Source organism: Dreissena polymorpha, chromosome 11 (genome assembly GCF_020536995.1).
Source record: "Dreissena polymorpha isolate Duluth1 chromosome 11, UMN_Dpol_1.0, whole genome shotgun sequence".
Classification (NCBI taxonomy): domain Eukaryota; kingdom Metazoa; phylum Mollusca; class Bivalvia; order Myida; family Dreissenidae; genus Dreissena; species Dreissena polymorpha.
In genome coordinates this window covers 21,848,946-21,873,797 of record NC_068365.1, presented here as the reverse complement: position 1 = coordinate 21,873,797, position 24,852 = coordinate 21,848,946, and the positions used below count along the sequence as shown (strand labels likewise).

The following is a 24,852-nucleotide window of genomic DNA, read 5'->3' as shown; positions in this document are numbered from 1 at the left end:
CTTAAGTGGGAGCATTCTTTAGATAACCCTAAAGACATACTATGGCGTACCATTTGGGTTGAAAGTCAAGAAGACCTACAAGGTTAAAAGAGAAATGTACGTCGAAGTACAATAATTGTACGTTGACATAAATATAAAATACACTTCGAAGTATATATTTGTACGTCAAAGTACAATTTGTACTTCGACATACAAGTTTGTACTTCGACGTACACATTTTCTGAACAGCCAATCAAAACACTAGTCTCTTGAGCCGCTTTTCCTTCAGATTTATTCATAATAAATGTTTAAAATCTCTTTTTTAATGAAGGACAAAATAAATAAAAATATCAGAATGGCAAAAAAACGCATAGAAGTTTCAAGTATTTAATGCATTGAAATAGATTATATACAAATTTGAAGAAGATTCAATTGTTACCTTTTTAAAATTAAAATTATTCAGCATATTGTGAGTATTTATTGATCATGCGGGGCGGAGTATCACGACCGTCCAGCGCATTACTGTGTAGGAAATTCCCAACGGTAACCAAACAGTTACCAGACATTAACGGGATATATAATGTATAATAACCTCCCCGTTGGTCGTTTTTTGTGATAACCATAACTTGCATAAGTCAGAGGTTAATTCCGCCACGCCAGGTCAATAAATACGCACAATATCTATGAGTTAGCGGTCGATAGTCGCATAATTTGGTATAAATTATAATAATGTTTAAAAAATACGCACATTATCTATGAGTAAGCGGTCGATAGACGCATAATTTGGTATAAATAATAATAATGTTCAATGTCAAATATCTCTAAAAGCAACAGATTTAAGGTGTCTTCTGATTGGCTAACACTCAAGGGTCAGTGAAAATTGTACGTCGAAGTACATTTCTCGTTCCACCTAGTAAGTCTTGTAGACTTTCGACGTCATGGTACGTCATATAGACACTAAGTACTGGTCCTATCCAGGAAACAGTTTGTTTCATCAAATGTCTTAATTCAACTTGACAGCTTGCTAAAGCAGTTGCATTTAGCATACAGTACACTGATTTAACATAATCAAAATCATGTGATGTGTCAAATCAATTTTGATTGACAAATTTGACAGGATTTTTTTTAATCCAATAAGTTTTAGACTGTCAAATAACACACACTACGTATTGAAAGCCATACCTGGTGCTTTCGTATGTATACCACTGACTTCATCAGAAGAATGATTTCTACTGTTGGGAAACGTTAACACCGCTAATTGTCGTCTTATTTATTATAAATGTATAATTATGTGTAACAGCATAACAACATACTTGTTTCACAATTAAAATATTTAATAAATACAGGTAACTTGCAGGTTTCTAATTTTCTTTCGCAAACTATTGTTGAATAGTTTAAATTTTGTAGCCACTTAAAAACAAGCCATTTTGTAGCAATTCTAAAATCACAGTCTAAACTGCAAACACTTAGCTCTATAGTTACAATTTGAATGCAAATATTAGAATGCATCATGTTATATCATCCATATTATTTATTTAAACATTCAAATAACACATAACACAGTACATATATAAAAACGTATGTGGTATTGTGTGGAGATACAAAACACTTCACATCATATATTTGCACATAAAATAATAGTTACAAAATAAGTAATACTAAAACACTCATCAACCTACAGTACAAGAATATTTACGTAAATGAAATTACAAAGTGGTGTTATTTTATTACCTTTTATAAAATTAACAATGCTGGTTTTGTACTAGCCATAAAACATTTATCATGGATTAACAAGTAACAACCAATTTATTAATTACACAATAGAAAGGAAATCATATTAATTGCATTATGCATTTACTAAACAAGCTATTTGCTACTGTTTAGAATTACACTATCTTACTAAAAATGATCACTACAGACATTTAGTGCTTTTACATACTTGTGGTAAGTTTTGTATTACTAGTTTGACATTTATTGGCAGACACTTGTCGATATACAGACTAAATTTGCATGGGAACTTTCATATTTTTTCAGCATAATTGCCTTCAAATTGTCAATTTAACAACCCTTTGACATTGTTTGCACATCTGATCTTATTATACCATAGCTGATTTTTGTTTATAGATAGACATATATAGATTTTTCAAGGTTCTATAAAAGTTCACACATGTTCCATCCAAGTAAACCAACAGAACCAATAAAGATCACCACAGGTAATAACAGTGTGTATAGCTTGGAAATTTTGATTGTTCAGGAATCCCTCCTTTGTTGATTTCTGTAAACCAAAACTGTCAGTTTTTCTGGATAGAATGGCTTGTGTGATGCCCAGCTCTTGCCTTGGCAGAACAGCTTCTAAAAACGGAAAACCAACAAATATCTTAAAATTTGATCAATAATGCAGACCATTTATAAATGTCTTGTTTTTTGTTGATTTCGAATCTGGAAGATTTTTTACGTAAGATTGTGGTACGAAAATCCAACGGTATCGGATTTTGTGGTTTTGGGCCTAAACTTATTAAAGTGATATGTAACCTTTCGGGATATCGGTAAAGTTCGAGCATACAAGGTGTAAATACGTTAAAAATTAAAGCTAAAAGACTAAAAAGTTAGATCGGAATATCTTTAAATGTTGTGAATAAATGTGTTTCTGATGGATAACAACGACAACTTACCAGAATATTGCTCATAATCACACGTAAAACTTCTTTCTGAGAGCGAATGGAAAATGCGTCACGAATTCTTACAAATAAACAGTAGGGTGTCGTTATTGAAATACCGCGAGAATACTGGAAGAATAGAGATGCCAACTAAAATGTTTAAAACAAATAATTTTTTAAAAAGCGAAAGCGTTTGTGATTTGTCAGGATAATAACAATAAGATATCGAAAAGATCAAAGCAAATAAATTCGACAGAAATCTGAGATTCGGCAATATATTTAAGACGGGTTATGTTCACGTAAATTGTGTTTGGTAAAGACTGTCACTATATGAAGTGAACCAGTCTTCGGATAATACCTACTGAAAATGAGTATTCAGGGGAGATAATTGAGTAATGACTTAATTCTGGAACGGTTGCGAAGAAAAATAAATAATGCGAGAATATTTAGTGCGATTCGCTACACAGTTATGATGTCATTGATATAATTTTTCCTGAGGTATGTATTTACATGTGATTTAGCATATGTCAACGTGTTTTTGATTTGTTCAAGGTCATAAATAGCATCGCGAAAATATATGTCGCGTGGCAATTTGTTTTGACACGCATCCCTATGTGGTATTCTTATGTCATTTTATGTCTAAATTTCCATATGTATGAACGGTCAACACTCGCTTCGCGGGCTTTTGCCCGTATTATGAACATTTAAATTTCTTATTGTATGCAAACCCTTTGTTATTTTAGACATAACTGAACATTTTACATGCCACCAAAAATCTAAATGGTACATTGATAGAACTTACCACACATATGTAACGTTGTTTGTTACATCCAATTTCTATCAATTAGCATCTTTGGTAACACTTGGAAAACAACACTACGAAAAAATAAGATTCATGCTTAATTATCGTGGAAAACTTTTAATGTTTGTTTCTAAAAAAAGAACGATCAACATTGTTCATAAGTGTAATCGCATAAAATACTAATGATTTTCTACTTATTCTAAGGACAACGATGTCATTTTATGTTTTTTAAGTTTAACATTTATTTCATTCTCGCTTTTAATTGTTTAGAATGAACATTTTCTTCACAGGAAAGAGCGACGCAATAAACTGGTGTCACAGGTGTTGAATAAAATCTTGGTTGAATAAAACAATACTTGTTCGTAGTTTGGAAAATTTGAAATTAAAAGTCGTCTATTCAAAAACTCTATTCAATAGAACAGTACTATTATCACTTTTGAAAGTATGTTAAAGCTTTTGGGTCAGTCCTTAACAGACTGCTTTTTACAAACCAAACATAAAATATAAAATTAAAGGCGGTTTAGCATAATTTGGTGTGTTCGGTATCTTTCGTTATTTAAAGATCTATCGAATGCAAAACAACAAGAACAACAACAACAACGAACCATTGAACATGAGTTTACAACATCATACCAGCGCATGTATAGGTTTTCATATATATCATGGCTTTATTTTGTGTCTATGATCAGTACTATAAGTACTATATTTTATTTTTCAAAGAGAAGAAAACAAACAAAACACTTTCCGCTTGTATGGTATTTTTCGTTTAAAGGAAGTCCCTTCTACACGAAAATCCAGTTATGGCGGAAAGTGTCGTCCTTGATTAGCCTGTGCAGACTGCACAGGCTAATCTGGGTAGACACTTTACGCACATGCATTAAGCCCCGTTTTCTCAAAACACGAATCATTTAACAAAACGCATGTACTGACAACTGCAATTTTAACCTTAAAACAAACTGTAAACACGTATCGAACGAGATTTCGAAAAACCAGTCACGATTTTGAACGTTTTTATATGATATCGACATTCATCTCTTATAATATACAAGAACATCCAATATTCATATAATAAATTGATAGAGAAACAATTTTTCAAGACTTATTTAGCAGTTTCGATTTTCTGATTTTGCTAGGCCGGTATCCATTTTAAAGTTATTCTATTTTCTTCTTAACATTGCAATTATTACATATAGGACGTTACTCATAAATTTAAGTTTTTTGTGGTTGCAAACATCTGATTACACAATCATCATTTGCAAAATATCTCCCTGACCAAACTTATAATATAGACTACTGTGTTAATACAATAATGAACACGTTTTGCGGAATCCCGTTTGTATTTATGTTATTAAACAGGAAACATATTCATAGAGAACACTAGGTTAGCGTTGAATACAGAGAAGTTTATGTTGCGAAGCTTAGAACGCCGGGAGCGCGAGCCTTGGCGAGCGCTTTCGGTGTTCGAGTCGAGCAACATAAACTTCTCTGTATTCAACGCTAATCCTAGTATTCAATTTATCCCATTTGATTTTTTTCAACGTGACATTTAACATAACTAGATCTAATAACCTTAGCCTAATAATTAGTTTAATTCATTCTTAAAAATCGCTTAAAATCTTACGAATGTAACCATGCGTAGTGATATAAATGTATTTGTTCTGGTACGCAAAATAGTCTTAAAAAAATTCACACACAAACTGTAAAACTAGTAAAAATATCACCATATGCCTCGATTCAATTTTACGCAGCATGCGAATTGTAACACATTACAACCGCGAAAAGAAGATTTTACTTTACTATAATTCATTTAATTTTCGAAAGAAAATGATCAAAATCCAATATGGCGGCGATTGCTCCTGACAAAATGATGTCGATGTCAACATAGATTCTACATGTACACTATCAACGAGTAAACAGACAATTGCAGCGACTGACACTTTATTTGACTTAATATGCAGGGCAATACGTTTTCCGACTTCGGACGACGAATTTAAGGACGCGCAGAACGTGTTTTTTATATAATGTTATGGGTATGCCGTGTGTGATCCAATGCATTAATGGCCCCCATGTTAAAATCATTTCCCCGAGAACAGGGAACGACAAAAGTACAAACAAAAACCAAAACACGTTCGAACTAGTATCTTACCTTTAATTATCCTTTAAAATCCATCTAGTAATCCATTTAACTCAATAATTGGCGATTTTGCATCTAGGGTCTTTAATAATTATTTTAGCATAGTTAAATAAAGATCCTCATGCCATCCTATCACTATTTTCAAATGAATTTATGAAATCGATAAACTTTCTGATTCTTCACACGCTACGTCATGTACTCTATGTACATTACTGCTGTTAAAATGAACCGGAGCAGTTTATCAAATAATAGCCGTTGGTAAACTCGGATGCATTTGCAGATTTCTGCATACAAACATAATTATGTTTAAACTTGCACAATGTTATTTGTCTATGATAAATGCCCTTATTGTGTACAAGAAAATAATTTAATATATTAATACACAAAGAATGGAAAACGTTCCATTACACAACAGATAAATCAGTGGATAATACCAGTGTACAAAATGGGACGTTCCGAATTCCAGTGTGGTGCTATTTTTACCATCTTATACTTTACACCGCTCTATGATTAACGTGAATAAAATCGGATAGCAAATATTGCAGATTATTTATGAATTGTGCGATATTTGTATAGCTTGTTGTACATTCTTAAATGTCAAAAGTATATGCATGGATTATAAACAATGCACATTACACGAAATAAGGAAAATGTGATTAATTGACAATTCAAATACCGTATGTCGATATACAGTACATGTACATGTGAAATAAGTCGCGTTTATAATAAATCGTCATTTTTTGGGGGAAAATTACGCAAAAAAAGTGTCATTTTATGACGCCATCAATCAGCTGATTCATTATACGGATGGCGAAAAATTATGTCATATGACTAGATTTAAAGGTTGAACGTCGTATAATTTTGAAGCTAAAGTTTTCTCGACTTTATTAATTATGAAAAATCATTCAGTGATAAAGTAAAAAGTAGTCCGTGCACGTGACAGGTATATCCCACAGTGTTGAATACAGGCTAGTATATTCCATAAGGTGTTATACCGTCAATGTCGCGATGAAAATGGGATAAAATAATAATCAATTAGGAAAATATTTGATCAAAGAGTAGAAAAAACTTAAATGCGTTCGTGGCGATTGAGCATAGACAATGAATGCATAAGCGGTCGGTGGGAGGAAACGACTGTTTTTACTCGTCATTTAACTGATTTGAAATATCATTTATTGAACATTATCGTTCGGAATTTCATTCGAATCACAATTTTGTTTGTTTTCTTCTTTTTGAAAAATAAAATATAGTACTTATAGTACTGATCATAGACACAAAATAAAGCCACTGTGTCAGAAGTGAATTTTCGACCTAAGTCCCATACCTTTTTAAAGAGCTCCTAATTTTGTTTTATATTGGAATTGCAGGGGCGTAGATAACCTCCAAACATTGGGGAGGCGGGCGCAAGGTCCCGGCTCTGAAAAGAATAACATTGTTAATGTAATACATTTTGTGTTAAATATTAATGATAATAATAAAAAACATTATAAAACAACAATACGAATATTAATTGTATGTTGTGTTTTCTTTTCTAAATTTCGTTTGTATTTAGATCGACGTTAGGTTCATAAAAGGTAAGAACGGTCGCAAATTAAAATTTAATACTAATATACATACCTCATCGGAGTGGAGCCATGTAAACGAATCAAACCAACTAGATTGGAATGAACGCTGTTCTGGCTTTTTCTTCCCGAATGTACGCTTAGGAAAAGCAAAATTTTGAGGCTGATTAGGAATACTCATTTTGAACATTAAACAATTACATATATGATATTGTTTCAATGATTTCTAATCAAATAATAATTGTTATACTTAGAGAACAAAATAATTTTCAATCAAATTAATGTTTTTCACGCGTATATTTACTCAAAATTGTTTTGAGTGGCATTTACCTTTGAATTTAAGCGGTCAATTAAAATAAAAAGAAAAGCCTGTCCTTAATCAAAACACCGACAGTGCAATCACGGCAAAGAACAATAAAACAATTAACGCAATGACATTTACCCGGGACCCTGGCTTATGACACCTAACAAGGGATATTGACACATCACTATTGGCAACCTCGGAGCAGACGGAGAGGGGACACATGGTTTCTGCACTGACAGCGCGTGATAAAATACTGGTTTTGGGGCGGCGATTTTTGAGATTTTACGTTTAATTTATATAACGACGACAAGCCGAAATATTGGGGAGGCGGCCGCCTCCCCTGCCTCCCTTATGCCTACGCCCCTGAATTGAGTATCCATTTAAAGGTGCTAAAATCATGTCCAAGCACTAATAGGATATGAGGATACGGCAAATGAGTACAACGTACTTGTCTGGGATTGCTTTATAGCTTCTTATCCGCAGAAAGGGGAACTCATTATTAAAGGCTCTAATTTTGAAATGATTAAGAAGAAATACCAATGATTTAGCCGTATTTTACCCAAAATATTTGCCATTATTTGTTAACAACGGTTGACATTCACACAGCACACAAATACGTAGAATGGGTACTGTTAGGCCAACAGGATCGGTTGGCATGTGGGAGATACAGGGATCGATACCCTTATTTTCGATTAGTTTCATCTCCTATATTAATCTTTGTATTTTTTTATATTTCTAATGTCCTTACCATCACACATCGGTGTACTCAAAGGGCATCACTAAAAATGAACATACTCAAGAATAATCACGAACGAAATATATATATATATATATATATATATATAAATATATATATATACAGTTATATATATATATATATAAATAAATATATATATATATAAATAAATATATATAAATATATATATATATATATATATATATATATATATATATATATATATAGTTCTAGGCAAGTGTCCGTTTAAAGATGACTATCGCCTCTTAACATTGCATTAACATCATATGTAATGTTACTGATATGAAAATGCATCTCGCCTAAAAGCTGACACCGAATAAAACTCCGTGTGATAACTAAACCTTCGACTAAAACCCATACAACTATAAGAGGGTGGGGGATTAGCGCAAGTGTTAGAGCGCTCGCTTAGCATGCGAGAGGTACAGGAATCGTTACCCGTATTTTTTATTCTTTTCATCGGTTATTTAAACAGCATTTTTTTGTATTAACACGTCCGTGTAGAAGTTCATAAGAATCACGATTGTTTCTCTCGTAAAGTGGCCTTTTCACGTTTTCGTAAATTTACAAAATAAAAAAAAATGTTTCAGATTCGCACATTTTTGTTGTAGGTATGATATTAATGAGGAAACAGTAACACTGAACATTTAACATGCTTAACAATATCCATGATATGCATCTTTTGACGACTTTAAAACCTGAAAATTATAAAACGTTGCAACGCGAAACGATAGAAAAATTTGGAGAGTTCTGTTGTTTTTGTTTTATTTTGTGATACTACGAGGATTGCTTATATAAAGTATAAAATACATCACTTCTTGTATGAGCACAGATGGCCGAATGGTCTAAGCGATAGACTTTAACTCCAGGGGTCAGTGGTTCGAGCCCAGTTGAGGGTTACTTTTTTTCTTTCTTGAATTGTATTCTTGTTTTTTTTTAACTGGAGCTTTTAATATCCAATGTTTACATTTATCAATATAAACTACAAACTTCAATACTGTACATGCAAAAATCTGTGAAAATGTCCATGTAACAAGCAAATTAAGTACTGATCCGGTGGGGAGTCTTGCACTGAGGAGACTTGAAAAAGCTGTATTTTTTAATTTCTAGAAGAGCGAGGTTTCGATCCTCGGACCTCTGGGTTATTTGCCCAGCATGCATCCACTGCGCCACACTGCTGATTTTTCAATCTCAACTTAACCATCTACTATTGAATGCAATTGAAACAACTCTAGTTAATCAAGCTACGTATGTGTTGGAGAAATAAATCAGTAAGCAAAATGCAGAGTAAATTGGTTCCTTTTTCCTTATTTCTTTTTCGAATAAGTAATAAAGAAAAGTTCCTCATTCCGTATTTAAGCTTAACATATTTTTTAAAACGTTTATAAGAAAACTTCTGTTACGAGGGGATATGATTTAGGATGCACAGTGATTTCAAAACGTCACCATAAAAGCAAGCCTGCAGGTTGCATATTTAAACTACTTATTGACGTACATTTCTACCTAATTTTAAGTTATGATAATTAAGTTCATTTGTTGATGTGAAATAAGGAACTCGTAACGTTTTCATTGTTCAGCCGCGAAAAAGGCACTTTTTTTAAACCTATTTATTTAAGCTCGATTGCATAACAAGCCTAAGCTTATATGAAACGCTCTCGAGTCCGTTTCCTTGGTGTCTATGGGGGAGATCTAAAGAACGCCCCCACAGTGGGGATCGAACCCGTGATCTCCCCATCGCTAGGCGGACAACATATCCACTACGCCACGGCGATCTTGGTTATCATTACAAAAGAGAACTAAGAAATATTGATGTTTAAGTAAGAAACTTTCAGTTCCTTATTCGGCTTGAGTAAGGAATAACGAACTGGTTCCTTTTTCGTTATTCAGCCGCAAAAAGGGAACTGGATGATAGAAAAAAATGTTGAAATGTAAAAGATTGAACTTTTATATCACATACATGTAAAATAATGTTATATGCTTTTGGTTCTGTTGATATGAAATTAGTAATCGAGTTAGAAAATTTCGATTCGGTTTAAACAAGAAATCCTCTGCAAGCGCGAAGAAGAAACATGAATATGTAACGTAATACATAAAGTAAATGTATTCGAGTTATTTTGTTTTGATTAACTGAAGGAATGTATTTAATGTTTTTATTCAAAACCCTACATCAAATATGTTAAGCTTGAAGAAGGAATTAGGAACTGTTCCTTATTCCTTATAAAAAACGGAATAAGGAACTAGGGAAAAGGAACCAACTTACTATCCATGTTGCTTACAGATGTTAACAATAATGAATATAACAGAAAAAGGGATAAATAAACACTTACATATGCAGAGTTTGGAGTCATTGTAACAATTGGTTCCAAATTGTTCTAAATTTTTCCGACTGATTATTATCATTACATGTATTTATTCAATTTTTAATCTGATATTAGATATGAACGAAAATGTTCAATCTTTGGTCTTATATTCCGATTCTTGCTTTAGACAGTTTAAAAAGTTGCCAAAAGTACAAATGTCATTACACCAGTTAACAACAATTGAATTATTTGAGTATCCATCTTAAACAGTACAAAACCTATAAGAACGTGGCGTCTCATCAGGTTCCAAACTGTTTGCTATTCTTATAGTATTCTTTGAAAAAAACAACAACAAGAAAATGCTAATTTTAGAAAATCAGCAGACGGCATTTTAGCAGACGACAAATTTCTCAGCATGCAAAGGGTTAAGAGTTAGCCCAAGCTGGTTGTCCGAGAGACGCGGCCAGCGGTCCCCCCGGATAGTGCGGACCATCTACCGCGTGATGGATTTGTTGCACTCTGCAGCCCACTTTATTTGGTCGCGGAAGACCTCCTCCATCTCTTTGGCCTCTTCGACGCTAATGAACGTCTTCCAGGCTATGGGAAGTGATAACTCCGACGACGGCTCATCAATATCCGTCGGCGAATTTATGTCTTGGTCTTCGTTTAGCGACTCCCTCGCCTCGGTGACTATTATGTCCAAGTCTTTCTGTGGAAATAGACCGGAAACTGTGTAATATGTCAAATATATGAGCCTTGTTCTGAGAAAACTGGGCTTAATGCATGTGCGTAAAGTGTCGTCCCAGATTAGCCCGTGCAGTCCGCACAGGCTAATCAGGGACGACACTTTACGCAAAAATTGGATTTTTGCGAAGAAGAGACTTCATTTAAACAACAAATATCATAAAAGCGGAAAGTGTCGTCCCTGATTAGCCTGTGCGGATTGCACAGGCTAATCTGAGACGACACTTTACGCACATGCGTTATCCCAAGTTTTATCAGAACACGACTAATATATGAATGTATATAGTCAGAAACGTATATGAATTTATAGATATACATGTATATATATGGGTAAGTTTCAAGCTTACCGCCGCTTCCTCCATCCCCTGCTCCCACTCCTTTTGGCGCTCGTCTGGTATGGCAGAAGCATCGACCTGTGACTGAACTCGCTGCGGAAATAGAACAGAACATGTGGAAAGAAATATATAAAATGTTTAAGTATCCAGATCGAAACGTAAATGCATTGCTGAAGATGTATTCTTGCTGAAGGCTCTATAAAGGTGACACATCCAATCATTATGCATATCAACTGGTCAAATTTTTACCGGATTTCAGTTACTCTTGCATAAAAACTGCTGATAACACAGCTTAGGTACAACGTTGCCAAGAACTATGGAAGATAAACCCATTTCATAATTGGAAGAAATGTTTACATTTTTGCAACTAACGTGATGTGTAACCTCAGAGCGGTGACATATGCTAAAAAGCCGAAAGAAAATTCAATTTTAATTCTATTTTAAACAACTTTTTACCAGCAGAAAGTAACTTATTAGTTCACTACAAACGTTTTAACCATTTTGAAGAGACCTACTTTGTGAGTAATACCGGAAAACGTTAAAAATCATCGATATATGTTTGGTGACCTGAGTCACTTTCACTTTCTCTTTCCCGAGTAAACAGCGATGTAAATAAAAAAAATGACTTGGAGGACACTTTTTTTGAGCTCAAAGCAAGTTGTAGTGCTAATTTTTTATTGTTATGTTCAATAGCATATATATATATTGTTTTTTGATAACCTTGTTTTTTGATAACCTTTATAAATAAAATATGAAAATAATATTTAAAAATCGGTAAATAATTACGGATCTTAACCTTTATAGAGCCTTTAAGTTGTATGGTTACCTTCTGCTCGATGGGAGCGGAGCGGCTTGTGGGGGATGCTTCAGAGCATTTTTCATTAGAGACAGCGGGGTTGATTGGGCTGTTTGTGGTGGCGGTGGCGGTGGGATCGGCGAGGCTTGTGAGGCTGCTTCTGCGAGGCCCTCTTTGGAGACAGCAGGGCTGCTGGGGCTGTTGGTAGTGGCAGTGGCTTGTGGGGGCTTCCGAGCATTAATCGCTGTCATTGTCGGAGGCAGCGTGGCTGCTGGGTACCCTGGGCAGTCTAGACAACTGAACCCTACACTTTGACAGGTGTGGGTCCTTTGTCAATGCACCTAAGTATGACGGCTGACCTTCCCAGGAAGTACTTGCCATCGGTTCCCTTTGCTGCGGAAATAGAAAAGAAAACGTGTAATGAAATATATGAAATGTATAAGTATCGAGATCGAAACGTATATGCATTGCTGAAGATGTATTCTTAAGTTTTATGATTACCTTCTGCTGCATGGGAGAGGCGCGGCTTCTGGGGGCTGCTTCGTCATCTGACACATCGGGACTGCTGGGGCTGTTTTCGGTGGCGGTGGCGCCCCACCTCCTTTTCTTGGCTGTATACATCCACAAATAACTGCACTGGGTCTTAATTCTGCAATTGAAAGAATATATAATGTTAACGTTCGTATATGCTCTACATTGACATGATAAGTTTGTTGTATGTGAACGAATGTTAGAAAGTTCATCTCACATCAACTTACCGCTGGTCGGCGACGTCATAATGTGTATCTGCCGTCGTCCGCTTGTGGCATAACAGGTCCGCGACCTGGTCAGCCTTGCCGGCGTCCAACTGTTACAATTTTGCGGTTTAGAGTCGGGCTGAATTGGAATATGTGGTGTTTTGCCGCCAGTCCCGACCTGAAGAAAATCGACATTGATTATGGCAAGTGTGATTGTTATAAGCATCCATTGTATGTCTAATCATAGAATGATACATAGCATAATCAATCAATAAAGTGAAAATTACTTCGCCCAGGCTCTATCTAGCCACTTGTTAATATGGCTCTGGTTGAGGTCGGGGTGGGACTTGCCGCGCCCGAACACCTGGCAGTCTGCGCGCTCCTGCACCTGCACTGTTGGAAAATAAATCAGTGCTGCAGCCTACAGAAGCGGCGCAGCAGGTTCATTTCCTCGAGTTGCAGATGGAAATAGGCGTAGCGCCCCCACTTTGCTGTCTTGTGAGCGTCTATCGTCACAGTGTAGTGGAAGCTGCCACGGAACGGCTACGCTTGTTGCACGTGCCTGAACTGCAATGCAATGCAAAGCCAACTTTTATATGCCTATGATGTGATCAATGAATGAATGAATGAATGAATGGGTTAAAGGTGTGAAACGGAAGTATACATACTCGGAGTTGAACGAACTCCCCGGCGCGGGAGCCGTTTGGAATTGCAATCAGCATTATCAATATTCCTCGCATGTCAGGAAAGAATTATGCCGGCCGGCGCCGGAAGCCCTCCACGCACAGTCTGTAATAATCAGACGCCTTGAGGTCGCCGTCAAGGTAGATCTGTGGGTATGTCGGCCGACTCCTAGACCCTCGGCTCCACCGCCCGTCGTATGATCGCCTTTTTGGTAGCAGAAGTGCAGCCCTGCAGCTTGCGAACGGCCTGTTAAAGTACATATGAATTAGTTTGTGTCAAAAAGCAATGCACATACGCTACAAAAAAAACTGCATATTTATTGTCTATGCTGTAATGCATGCATATGTGTTTACCTCGTCAGCGATACCGGCTGCCAACAGCCGATCGTCCTGGGCCCACCTCAGGAACTTAACGACGGAGGCAAGGTTGCTCCTGGCGGTACCAGGGTGGTGTTCCATCTGGAAATAACCGTCTGCAACTTCAAGATGGTCTTTCCACTGCACCACATTATCCAGGGAGCCGCCCTCCTGGTTCCCTGCCAGGGCGAGGAAACGGTTGAGCTTCATGGACTCCTCTGCCACCTTTGGAGCCTCCATTTCGCCACCGCATCTAAAGGAAGGTGGCAAGACCAGGCCTGAACTACAAAGAATAAAAGAGAAATATAATGGAACACCACTTGTACAATACTTGGCGTTGGTAAGCAATATCAACGGTCACTAGTCGTTATACTTGCAGCTTCGTCGGCCCTTCATTACCCGAGCGCTTGGAGGTAGACCAATGCAGTACTCTCTGGTGAGGTACTGCTGAGCCTCTTCCTGCTCCTCCTCGCTCTTCTCCTCCTCCGAGTAACTGGAGTCCTCGGAGGCGGTTGCGGGTTCGCCCCTAGCCCCCGATATGGCCTGAGGAGGTATCCCCTTCTTCGTCACATGGAGTGTGTACATTGAAGTATGTTCAAAAGCAACACATAGAACTAGCAGTTTTTTTGGGGGGTTGTGGGGGATGGGGTCTTTAGCCCTTATGTGGGGGAAATTTTATGCGCGATTTTCCACTTTGGGGGATTTGTTTACTTGCTTTCTCATTATTACATTTGTACATGTTTGCACTATATTCATTGCTTTGTTTCATAATTTAGTACGTTTGACAAGCTTTAATTGAAATAGAATTGAGATATTATAATCATGAGACACATCCTTCTATTTAAAAAAAATTAAAATTTTAAGGGGCAATTTTTTGGTCAGGAAAGGGTAAAACCCCTGACTAGACACGTGCGTTGTCATATAGTTTGTATAACATACATGATATTAGCCATCTGAGACACCTACGTTTACAAAGGCCTTGTATTGGGCAAGGTACTCCACGCTGCCATATTTTAGCTGGTTAACCAAAGATTCAAGATGAGGGCCCCGTTTGATAACGGTGGAGCCCCAAATACACCTCTAGTACGCGCGGCCGTTCTTGGCACTCTTGCCACGGCATCTTGCAGCCTTGGCGCAGAGATGGTATGTCACACCTCTGCGCCCAAAAGCCCGTGCTGGGTCCTCAAATGGTCGTTTAGTCTCTTCAGGGAGACCCTGATCCCCTTTTCGCTAAGGCACAAAGGGCAAACCCCATCCATTGATTTGTTTTTTTTGTCGTGATGTTTTCGCACGTTGACATTTTTCGAAGTGAACATTAAACATTTTGAGACACATTCACAATATGTTCTCAAAATGGTTTTTTTATGACAAAAAACTACCCCCGGGCCAATATTTAGGTCGAAGTTTTAATTAAGTCTGGTCCGACATACAAATTAAATTAATTGTGCCAAGTTTCAAGAATATAAGTCAATAAATGGCCGACTTTGATCACTTTAAACCTTTAAAAACACAGACAAAACTTATTTTAGTATACCCCTGTTTGACACGCCCTTTCCCGGCCCCAAATGGTCACACTTTTGTAAACCTGGTATCGTCAGGTCCGGTGAACGTATATTTATCCATATATACCAGATTTAGCCATTAAATATCACGTTTAGTTATTTTTAACAATTTTATTGTTAACAAAGCCAAAAAAGGCTTATCAGTTCCCTGCTTGACCCGTACTGAACACCATACTTTTTGTCACACTTCCGTAAACATGATATCGTCAGGTCCGGTGAACGTATATCTATCCATATATACTAGATTTTGGCATTAAATATCACGTTAAGTAATTTTAATAAATTTTATGGTAAAAGAAGCCAAAAAAGGCTTATCAGTTCCCGGTTTGACCCGTGCGAAACACCATACTTATGGTCACACTAGTGTAAACATGGTATCGTCAGGTCCGGTGAATGTATATCTATCCATATATACCAGATTTTGCCTTTAAATATCACGTTTAGTAATTTCAAACAATTTTATTGTAAAAGAAGCCAAAACAGGCTAATCAATTCCATGCTTGACCAGTACGGGACACCACACTTTTAGTCACACTAGTGTTAACATGGTATCATAAGGTCAGGTAAACGTTTATCTATCCATATATACCAGATTTGGGCATTAAATATCACGTTTAGTAATTTTAATAAATTTTATTGTGAAAGAAGCCAAAAAAGGCTTATCAGTTCCCTGTTTGACCCGTACGGAACACCATACTTTTGGTCACACTTCCGTAAACATGGTATCGTCCGGTCCGATGAACATTAATCAATCCATATATACCAGATTTGGGCATGAAATATCACGTTTAGTATGTTTAAACAATTTTATTGTAAAAGAAGCCCAAAAAGGATTATCAGTTCCCTGTTTGACCAGTACGAAACACCATACTTTTGGTCACACTAGTGTAAACATGGTATCGTCAGGTCCGGTGAACGTTTATCTATCCATATATAGCGGTTTTGGGCATTAAATATCATGTTTAGTAGTTTTAAACAATTTTATTGCAAAAGAAGCCAAAAAAGGCTTATCAGTTCCTTGTTTGACCCGTACGAAACACCATACTTTGCCATGCCGTTGAAAAACACGGCGCGAAAATTAATAATTGTGAAATCAATATAACAATACATCTAGTGTAAGTTTACATATGTCTGTACTCACGATCTCGCTGTAAATCACATAAATAACATAGAAAAACACAAATCGCGGACACTTACTATGGCGTTGCTTTGTTTACCTAAAATCGGTTACAATACAGTTAACTTGGCAAGTACTAGTACTCTCCTAATTATAACCCTATAGTACATAGTACAAGCCGAGAGGGTGACCTTGGGGTTCTGGCTATACCTAGGGAACGGGTCGAGTTATTGGAGAACGGTTTTCTGATCCGTGCTGATGAGTGAACCGACCTTTGGGTTTGATGCCCGTTCAGCTGTTCGTCCGTCCGTCCGTTCGTTCGTCCGTCCGTACGGCTAGATGGTGGTATTGTGCCAAGGACCATAACTCCTGAACGGTTAGAGAAAGCCGCACACGGTTTTCGCCATTTCGCTCAGGATTGAAAAGACCTTTGGGTTTCATGCCCGTTCAACCGTTCGTCTGTCTGTCCGTTCGTCCGTCCGTCTGGCTAGATGGTGGTATTGCGCCAAGGACCATAACTCCTGAACGGTTAGAGAAAGCCGCACACGGTTTTCGCCATTTCGCTCAGGATTGAAAAGACCTTTGGGTTTCATGCCCGTTCAACCGTTCGTCTGTCTGTCCGTTCGTCCGTCCGTCTGGCTAGATGGTGGTATTGCGCCAAGAACCATAACTCCTGAACTGTAAGAGACAGCCGCAAACGGTTTTCACCATTGTGCTCAGGAGTGAAAAGACATTTGAATTCGATTCCCGTTCAGCAAATATTATCCAATATTTGTACAAATTAATCACATGGTAGACAATTGGCAACCTTTAGGCTATTCTAACATAACACACTCTAGTGAAAAGACCTTGTTCGAAGCCCGTTCAGAAAATATTCACAAATATTTGTACATATTAATCATATGGTAGACAATTGGCAACCTTTAGGCGACAAGTGTCCCCCGAGTATATCTCGTGTCGCCCAAAGGTTTAGTGTGTATGCAAAGTCGCCTAAAGGTTGAATTTGTATGTGTAGATATATGACAGATGCTTTTCTAACATAGCACTCGCTATTCTAACATGACATAGACTATTCTAACATAACATACGCTATTATTACAAGACACTCGTTATTCTAACATGAAAGAGACTTTTCTAACATAACACTCGCCATTCTAACAAGATACTCGCTATTCCAACATGACAGAGGCTTTTTCTAACATAACGCTTGCTATTCTATAGTCGCCTAAATGGTTAGAGTCAAAGGTTGAGGCGACAATTGCTCGGGAACAGTCGTCTTAAGAACACCATGCCGTCTGTTAGCCAATGGCACGCGTGTGCCGGCCAGCCAGTGGCCATAACTTCGTAACGGCTCAAGAAAGAGCTGAATGGACGTCAGATTCGCGCTTCGAGAGAGGTCGATTACTTGGACAAAGACTCTTCAGCCGAGACCGTAGAACATTGCTCAGTCCAGTAATAAGTGACAGTAAAATGGCCAGGGGGTGGGGGCGATGGATTTCCCATGGGGGCTTGAGATATCTGTAAACGGACTTCAGATTTGTGCTTAGCGTTGAATCATTACCCAAGAAACCGAGTTTGAATCCCGACCTCGAACATTGACTTCTGGGGTGAAATCTTCATCAGGGTGAAAATTTCAACCTGAGGGTGACCCCCCTCAAACCGCTCAAAACTCGGTATTCTAGTGCAGGGTTAATTGCTGAGCACGAATCTGCTGTCCTTTGTCTGATATCTGGACCCCTTCCGGGACTATGGAGCTGCAAATGTGGTAGGGTTAAAATAATGATTAAACGGACTTTTTTTACTGTCAATATATAAAATGAGAGTCCTATCATTTTTTTTCCAACTTTTCTTGATTTTGTTTTCGTTTTATTCTTAAATTCACAAATTTCTACTTCAAAAATACAAACTATTCCGGGTCTAGACATTAGAAATAAATAAATACATGTATTATGGTAAAAAAATGGACAAAGCGCCCGAGGGTAGGGCACTTTGACTCCCCTTAGCGTACCCTCGGGCCAAAATTTAGGTCAAAGTTTTTATTTTGTTCGGTCCGGTATACAAATATAATTAATTGTTCCAAGTTCAGCCCTACAAGTGCAGCAATGACGGAGTAATGTTGTTTTAAAGGGCCAAAATACTCTAAAAAGACTAATAATCAATAACACCTTACTTGGCCACGCCCTTGTCCGACCCGTGGGCACCATAGGTTTAGGGCTCCTCAAATTGTTTGTTGTACCTTTTCCAACAAATCTAGATATTCGTCAGACGCAACGAGTCACATAAAAGAGCAAGGACATAGCCAAAAAGGCTTAACAAAGTGTCCAAAAACATACGGTAGGGCACTTTGACTCCACTTAGCATACCCCTGTGCCAATATTTAGGTCAATGTTGTTATTTCGTTCTGTTTGGCATACACATATAATACATTGTGCCAAGTTTTAGCCCTACAAATAAAACCACGAGGGAGTAGGGTAGTTTTAAAGGCCATAACGTTAAAAAATGCAAAAAAACCCAGAGTCCCTCCCTTGGCAACGCTTTCGTCCGACCGATAATAAAAATAATGATAATATACAAATTTAAATTCGATTGGTATACAGCGTGCCTGTTCCTCCAATGCCCATATCTGTCAGCTGATGTTTAAGCTTTACACTTGTGAATAAATTGTCGAAGTAAAGTCGATACGATGCTTTGGGAAGCTCCGAAATCAGGTCAAGTACTACTCCAGCACCCGTCCCAAGTTCATGACGTCCGGCACCGGCACCTTGATAGGGCTCAAACTGAATGAGGTAACCAAGTCTGGTAGTAAGACACCACAACTTGAAACCAAATCGAATGGGTTTTCCCCGAATGAACTGCTTTGAACTATGTTTACCAAAGTAAGGCACCATGGACTCGTAGATTGAAAAATCTTGCTACATTGGAAAGTACTGCAAACGTCAGTCATTGGTCAGAGAATACAAAGGTCTTATCTTGCTCAACTTGCCATTTGGATTCAGTTGATTGTTGTTACAAACATGATGGTATTTAAGTATGTCTTCAAACCGCTTCCTTGACATAGCGTTACATATTGCCTCATTTTTAGTATCAGGTTTCTGTAACCAATACATCCGCCGTCTTGGAAGATTTGCATACCCTGTCACAAGCAGAATAGCAATGAAAAGTCGAACCTCTTCAAAAGATATTTGAAATTTATGATTACCTTGATGTCTGGTATACTTTGTAGTCTGTTCTCTGATCATTGAACACACTTCGTCATCAAAAAATAGTTCAAACAGTAAATGATGCTCCCAGTCTCTATAAAAGAATTCGGGTCGTCTGAAATTCCATTGCAAATATCTGTCCATCTGATCATTTGGAATATCTGTTCTGATCCAGTGACGGTGAAGTGCCGGTCGCCGTCTTCCCCTTCTAGGAATCTTGGGCATCCGTTGCTCATTCTGGTTTTGTTGCACAGGGATCTGAACGTCATAGTCAATAGTCGTGTCCGATGCATCGGGCACAGAATCTTCATCACTACTCTCATCCTGCGATGTGTCCGAATGGTTAGTGTCTGTGATGTTTGAGACTGATCCGGTGGCATTTCGAATAGAAACAGTCTCATCAGCACGAAGTTGGTTCCTTGTCAAATTGTTTATATTGCCTCCGAGGTCTTCATCCCCGCTATCCTCATCACTTTTTGTAGCATCTTCTGGTCCAGTCATGAACACATCAGCTTCTTGAAAGTCTGTAGCATCTTCAAGAAGATGCAACACATCATTTAGAGTGAGCCTGTTAACAAAAATTTATATAAATGTAGTTGTAAAATATTATTATTTGTTATTTTTACAGACCATACTAAATCTCAATATACATTAATGATGTAAATACTTGTTTAAATGTGTTAAGCTCTCCATGAATGGAGGAAATAAAGAATCTATCTATCCTATCCCAATATTACAAATCTATAATTTTGAATTTATCACAAAACATGTATAATTTAGCATAAATAAATACATACCTTTTTTAGCCATTGTCAGTCCAACAAAAATTTGCCTCTTGTCGTTAAATGCAGCCTTATGAATGCATGAAATCTCTTTCTGTTTCATCTCAAATTTGTGTTACCTGATACAAAGGACTGATAGCACAGCCACACAACAGAGATAACTGTATATTTATCACTGAAATAATTAACACTGACCAGATTTCCTAGGTGACCCAAATATATGACGCTAGACATTTATGGGTTTTAATTAATCATTCCATAACCAATCCCTGAACCTATGAAAGATTGGTTAAGTTTTAATGGCTAGTAGTTTGTAAATGTGTTAAATTTGTGTTTGAAGTAAACTGCTTGTCTATAGTTGTGTAATTATCAAAGTTTCAATATGTGTTCAGTGCTTTGTAAGATATGTTAACAATTTAAGAAAATGGCGGTTCTATCGCAGAGCTTCTTTACATTAGTTCAGATTAACTATGTTGGGAAGTTCCCATACTCAATGACGCCTTAATCTGTTTTGGATGCTTATTAACTTGCAAGAGATGCATCAGCCATAAGTAAGAGAATAACGAATGATTGACGTGAGGAGGATAGGACGTTCGATTCCATAAATAGGAAGCGTAATGTATTTTTAGTTATTTGCGATGCTATTTTATGATTGTAATATGTTTATGTCCACTTAAATGTCTTAACTGTTAAGGTCGCCGTGGTGTAATGGATATGATGTCCGCCTAGCGACCGGGAGGTCACGGGTTCGATCCCCACCGTGGGAGCGTTCTTTAGATCTCCCCCCAAAACACCAAGTACTGGTTCTAGGCCCAGGAAACGGACTAGAGAGCATTTATATAAGCCTTAGGCTTTCGATGCAATCGAGCTAAAATAAATAGGGTTAAACTAATTAACTGTTTAACGATGCATTATGTTTGACGCAACGCTATCTAATAACTGAGTCACAAGAACGATATTCATTAACACATACGTATTGATAATTGCAGCCAAGAATCCCGTTGTAGCTACCCTTACGAAAATTTAGGCCCTGCAGCAACTATTAGCGGCTAAGTTACCGCCATGTTGCGGCTCAGTTGCCGCTACTAGTTGCGGCTTTGTAGCCGCAAGGTTGTTTTACGCATGCAAATGAGCTTTCTGGCTACTAGTTGCGGCTCGGTTGCCGCTACTTATTGCGGCTTGCTTGCCGCTGCTAGTTCTGGCTCTGCTCTGGCTACTAGTTCTGGCTACGTTGCCGTTACTAGTTTTTGCTATGCTCTATTGTGATAGTGACCTTGACCTTTGACCTAGTGACCCCAATTTCAATAGGGGTCATCTTATGTCTATTGTCCAAGGCCAATGAACTGGGCTACCGACAGACATCCAGCAAAACAATATACCCCCTCTTCTTCGAAGGGGGACACAATGATTAACAATTTGCATGATATATACATTTCAAAGCAGATGCACAATTCCTCACCATTATCCCTTAGGGTTATTTAGGTATAGACCTGACCATTGTCAATCATCAGTCAGTACTTGGGCAAATAAAATGGTCAGGTCTATACCTAAATAACCCTAAGGGAAAATTGTGAGGAATTCAATGATTTGTGCATCTGATTTGAAGTGTAATACATTTTTATCTTAGTAGAAATTAAATGCATTGCTTTGTAAATTATTATTTAATATTTCTACTAAGAGAAAATTGTATTATTTGCTCTTGTTAATAACAACAAATTTCATTCATTTTAATGTAACACATTTTATTAAAGAAAAACATTCTTCCTATTACTTAATTTCATTGGTTAATATTGTAATACATAATATAACTAGAAATGGCGCGGCAGAGGCCGACGCGTATCCCCACGCCGCATGTTTGACCCAGGGGCGCCCCAGGGTTGGTAATGGGGCCATGCATAGTTGAGATTGACCGTATTGTCATAAGAGAAGTTCAGTATCAATTAGAAGTGAATCGGTGTAGAAATGAAGATATTATAGTAAAAGACAATTTTGGGTGGGTGTGGCCTATTATGGGCGGGGCGCCCCAGGGTAGGTAATGAGGCCATACATAGTTGAGATTGACTGTATTGTCATAAAAGAAGTTCAGTATCAATTTGAAATGAATCGGTGTAGAAATGAAGAAATTATAGTAAAAGGCAATTTTGGGTGAGCGTGACCTATGTGGGCGGGGCGCCTTAGGGTTGGTAATGGGGCCATGCACAGTTGAGATTAACTGTATTGTCATAAGAGAGGTTCAGTATCAATTTGAAGTGAATCGGTGTAGAAATAAATAAATTATAGTGAAAGGCAATTTTGGGTGGGCGTGGCCTATGTGGGCGGGGCGCCCCAGGGTTGGTAATGGATTCATGCATAGCTGAGATTGACCGTATTGTCATAAGAGAGGTTCAGTATCAATTTGAAGTGAATCGGTGTAGAAATGAAGATATTATAATAAAAGGCAATTTTGGGTGGGCGTGACCTATGTGGATGGGGCGCCCTAGGGTTGGTAATGGGGCCATGCACAGTTGAGATTAACTGTATTGTCATAAGAGAGGTTCAATATTAATTTGAAGTGAATCGGTGTAGGAATAAAGAAATTATAGTAAAAGGCAATTTTGGGTGGGCGTGGCCTATGTGTTGCGGGGCGCCCCAGGGTTGGTAATGGATTCATGCATAGCTGAGATTGACCGTATTGTCATAAGAGAGATTCAGTATCAATTTGAAGTGAATCGGTGTAGAAATGAAGAAATTATAATAAAAGGCAATTTTGGGTGGGCGTGACCTATGTGGACGGGGCGCCCTAGGGTTGGTAATGGGGCCATGCACAGTTGAGATTAACTGTATTGTCATAAGAGAGGTTCAATATTAATTTGAAGTGAATCGGTGTAGAAATAAAGAAATTAGTGTAAAAGGCAATTTTGGGTGGGCGTGGCCTATGTGTTGCGGGGCGCCCCAGGGTTGGTAATGGATTCATGCATAGCTGAGATTGACCGTATTGTCATAAGAGAGATTCAGTATCAATTTGAAGTGAATCGGTGTAGAAATGAAGAAATAATAGTAAAAGGCAATTTTGGGTGGGCGTGGCCTATGTGGGCGTGGCCTATGTGGGCAGGGTGCCCTTGGGTTGGTAATTGGGCCATGCTTAGCTGAGATTGACCGTATTGTTATAAGAGAGGTTCAGTATCATTTTGAAGTGAATCGGTGTAGAAATGAAGAAATTAGTGTACAAGGCAATTTGGGGTGGGAGTGGCCTATGTGGCCGGGGCGCCCCAGGGTTGGTAATGGGGCCATACATAGTTGAGATAGACCGTATTGTCATAAGAGAGGCTCAGTATCAATTTGAAGTAAATCGGTGCAGAAATGAAAAAGTTAATGTAAAATAACATACAAAAAATGAGTGAAAATCTCTGACCCGGCCCCGCCCCAACCCCCACTACTTTTGACCCAGGGGTCAGATCAAAATTCCGTCACTGTCACCGTCGCACATATGCTCATAGCTACCATGTATGTAAGTTTCAAGGTTCTAGTGCTAATAGTGTAGGAAGAGCAGTTGGCCAGGACGGACGGACGGACAGACGCACATCACCACAATATCCCCACTTTTTCTTCGAAAAACGTGGGGATAATAAAATATTTACACAAAATATAAACACGGAGTATTGTTGCGCAAACAAGCTTAAATTTACATTTAGAAACATAAATATAAAGTTTGGAAATTGTTAATGTGTCCATATGTGAACAGGTCCCTTCAATACAAGAGCCATTCTTTGAACAATGACAATTACACTGTTTACAGCCCTGCATTATCATTTTATAGAGATAACTCTCTCTACTTCTTGTACTGTACTTATACTATCCAGAGTTACGTTTTCTTATCTGCTTAAATGATAATTCAGCCAGAAGAGAAAAGGAGCTTTGATATTGTATTGCAATACATGTCAAAAAGTAGTTGTGAAATTAGAAAAGAAAAAAAATATCAGTCTGTTGGCAGACTAAATGACAATGTAAGATCACAAGAAAAGAGAATGTCACTAGTGTAGAATTAAAATCTCACAATAAATGACATAG

The 24,852-nt window shown here is 37.7% G+C and overlaps 1 protein-coding gene and 1 long non-coding RNA gene across 3 annotated transcripts in view; both read right to left on the bottom strand.

Annotated features, from left to right (window-relative positions):
* Positions 1-1,876: 1,876 nt before the first annotated feature.
* LOC127850303 (uncharacterized) lies at positions 1,877-8,262 on the bottom strand. Its single transcript, XR_008035192.1, has 3 exons — positions 7,190-8,262; positions 6,897-6,989; positions 1,877-2,331 (listed from the first exon to the last, which is right to left on the bottom strand). It is a non-coding gene; the product is annotated as an uncharacterized LOC127850303 (long non-coding RNA).
* Positions 8,263-8,516: 254 nt separating this feature from the next.
* The window catches only part of LOC127850301 (uncharacterized), a 173,740-nt gene continuing 157,404 nt past the window's right edge, over positions 8,517-24,852 (bottom strand). The window contains exons 3-8 of one of the 2 annotated variants that reach the window (XR_008035191.1): positions 13,392-13,671; positions 13,126-13,282; positions 12,869-13,016; positions 12,398-12,760; positions 11,584-11,664; positions 11,147-11,201 (exon numbers count right to left, since the gene is read on the bottom strand). Coding sequence is in view for 1 of the 2 variants with exons in the window: in XM_052383244.1 (XP_052239204.1) it covers positions 10,986-11,201; positions 11,584-11,664 (297 nt within the window). In the remaining variant the exon portion in view is untranslated. Of the gene's footprint in view, positions 11,202-11,583; positions 11,665-12,397; positions 12,761-12,868; positions 13,017-13,125; positions 13,283-13,391; positions 13,672-24,852 lie in introns of both variants that reach the window. The other variant, XM_052383244.1, reaches the window with a different exon arrangement.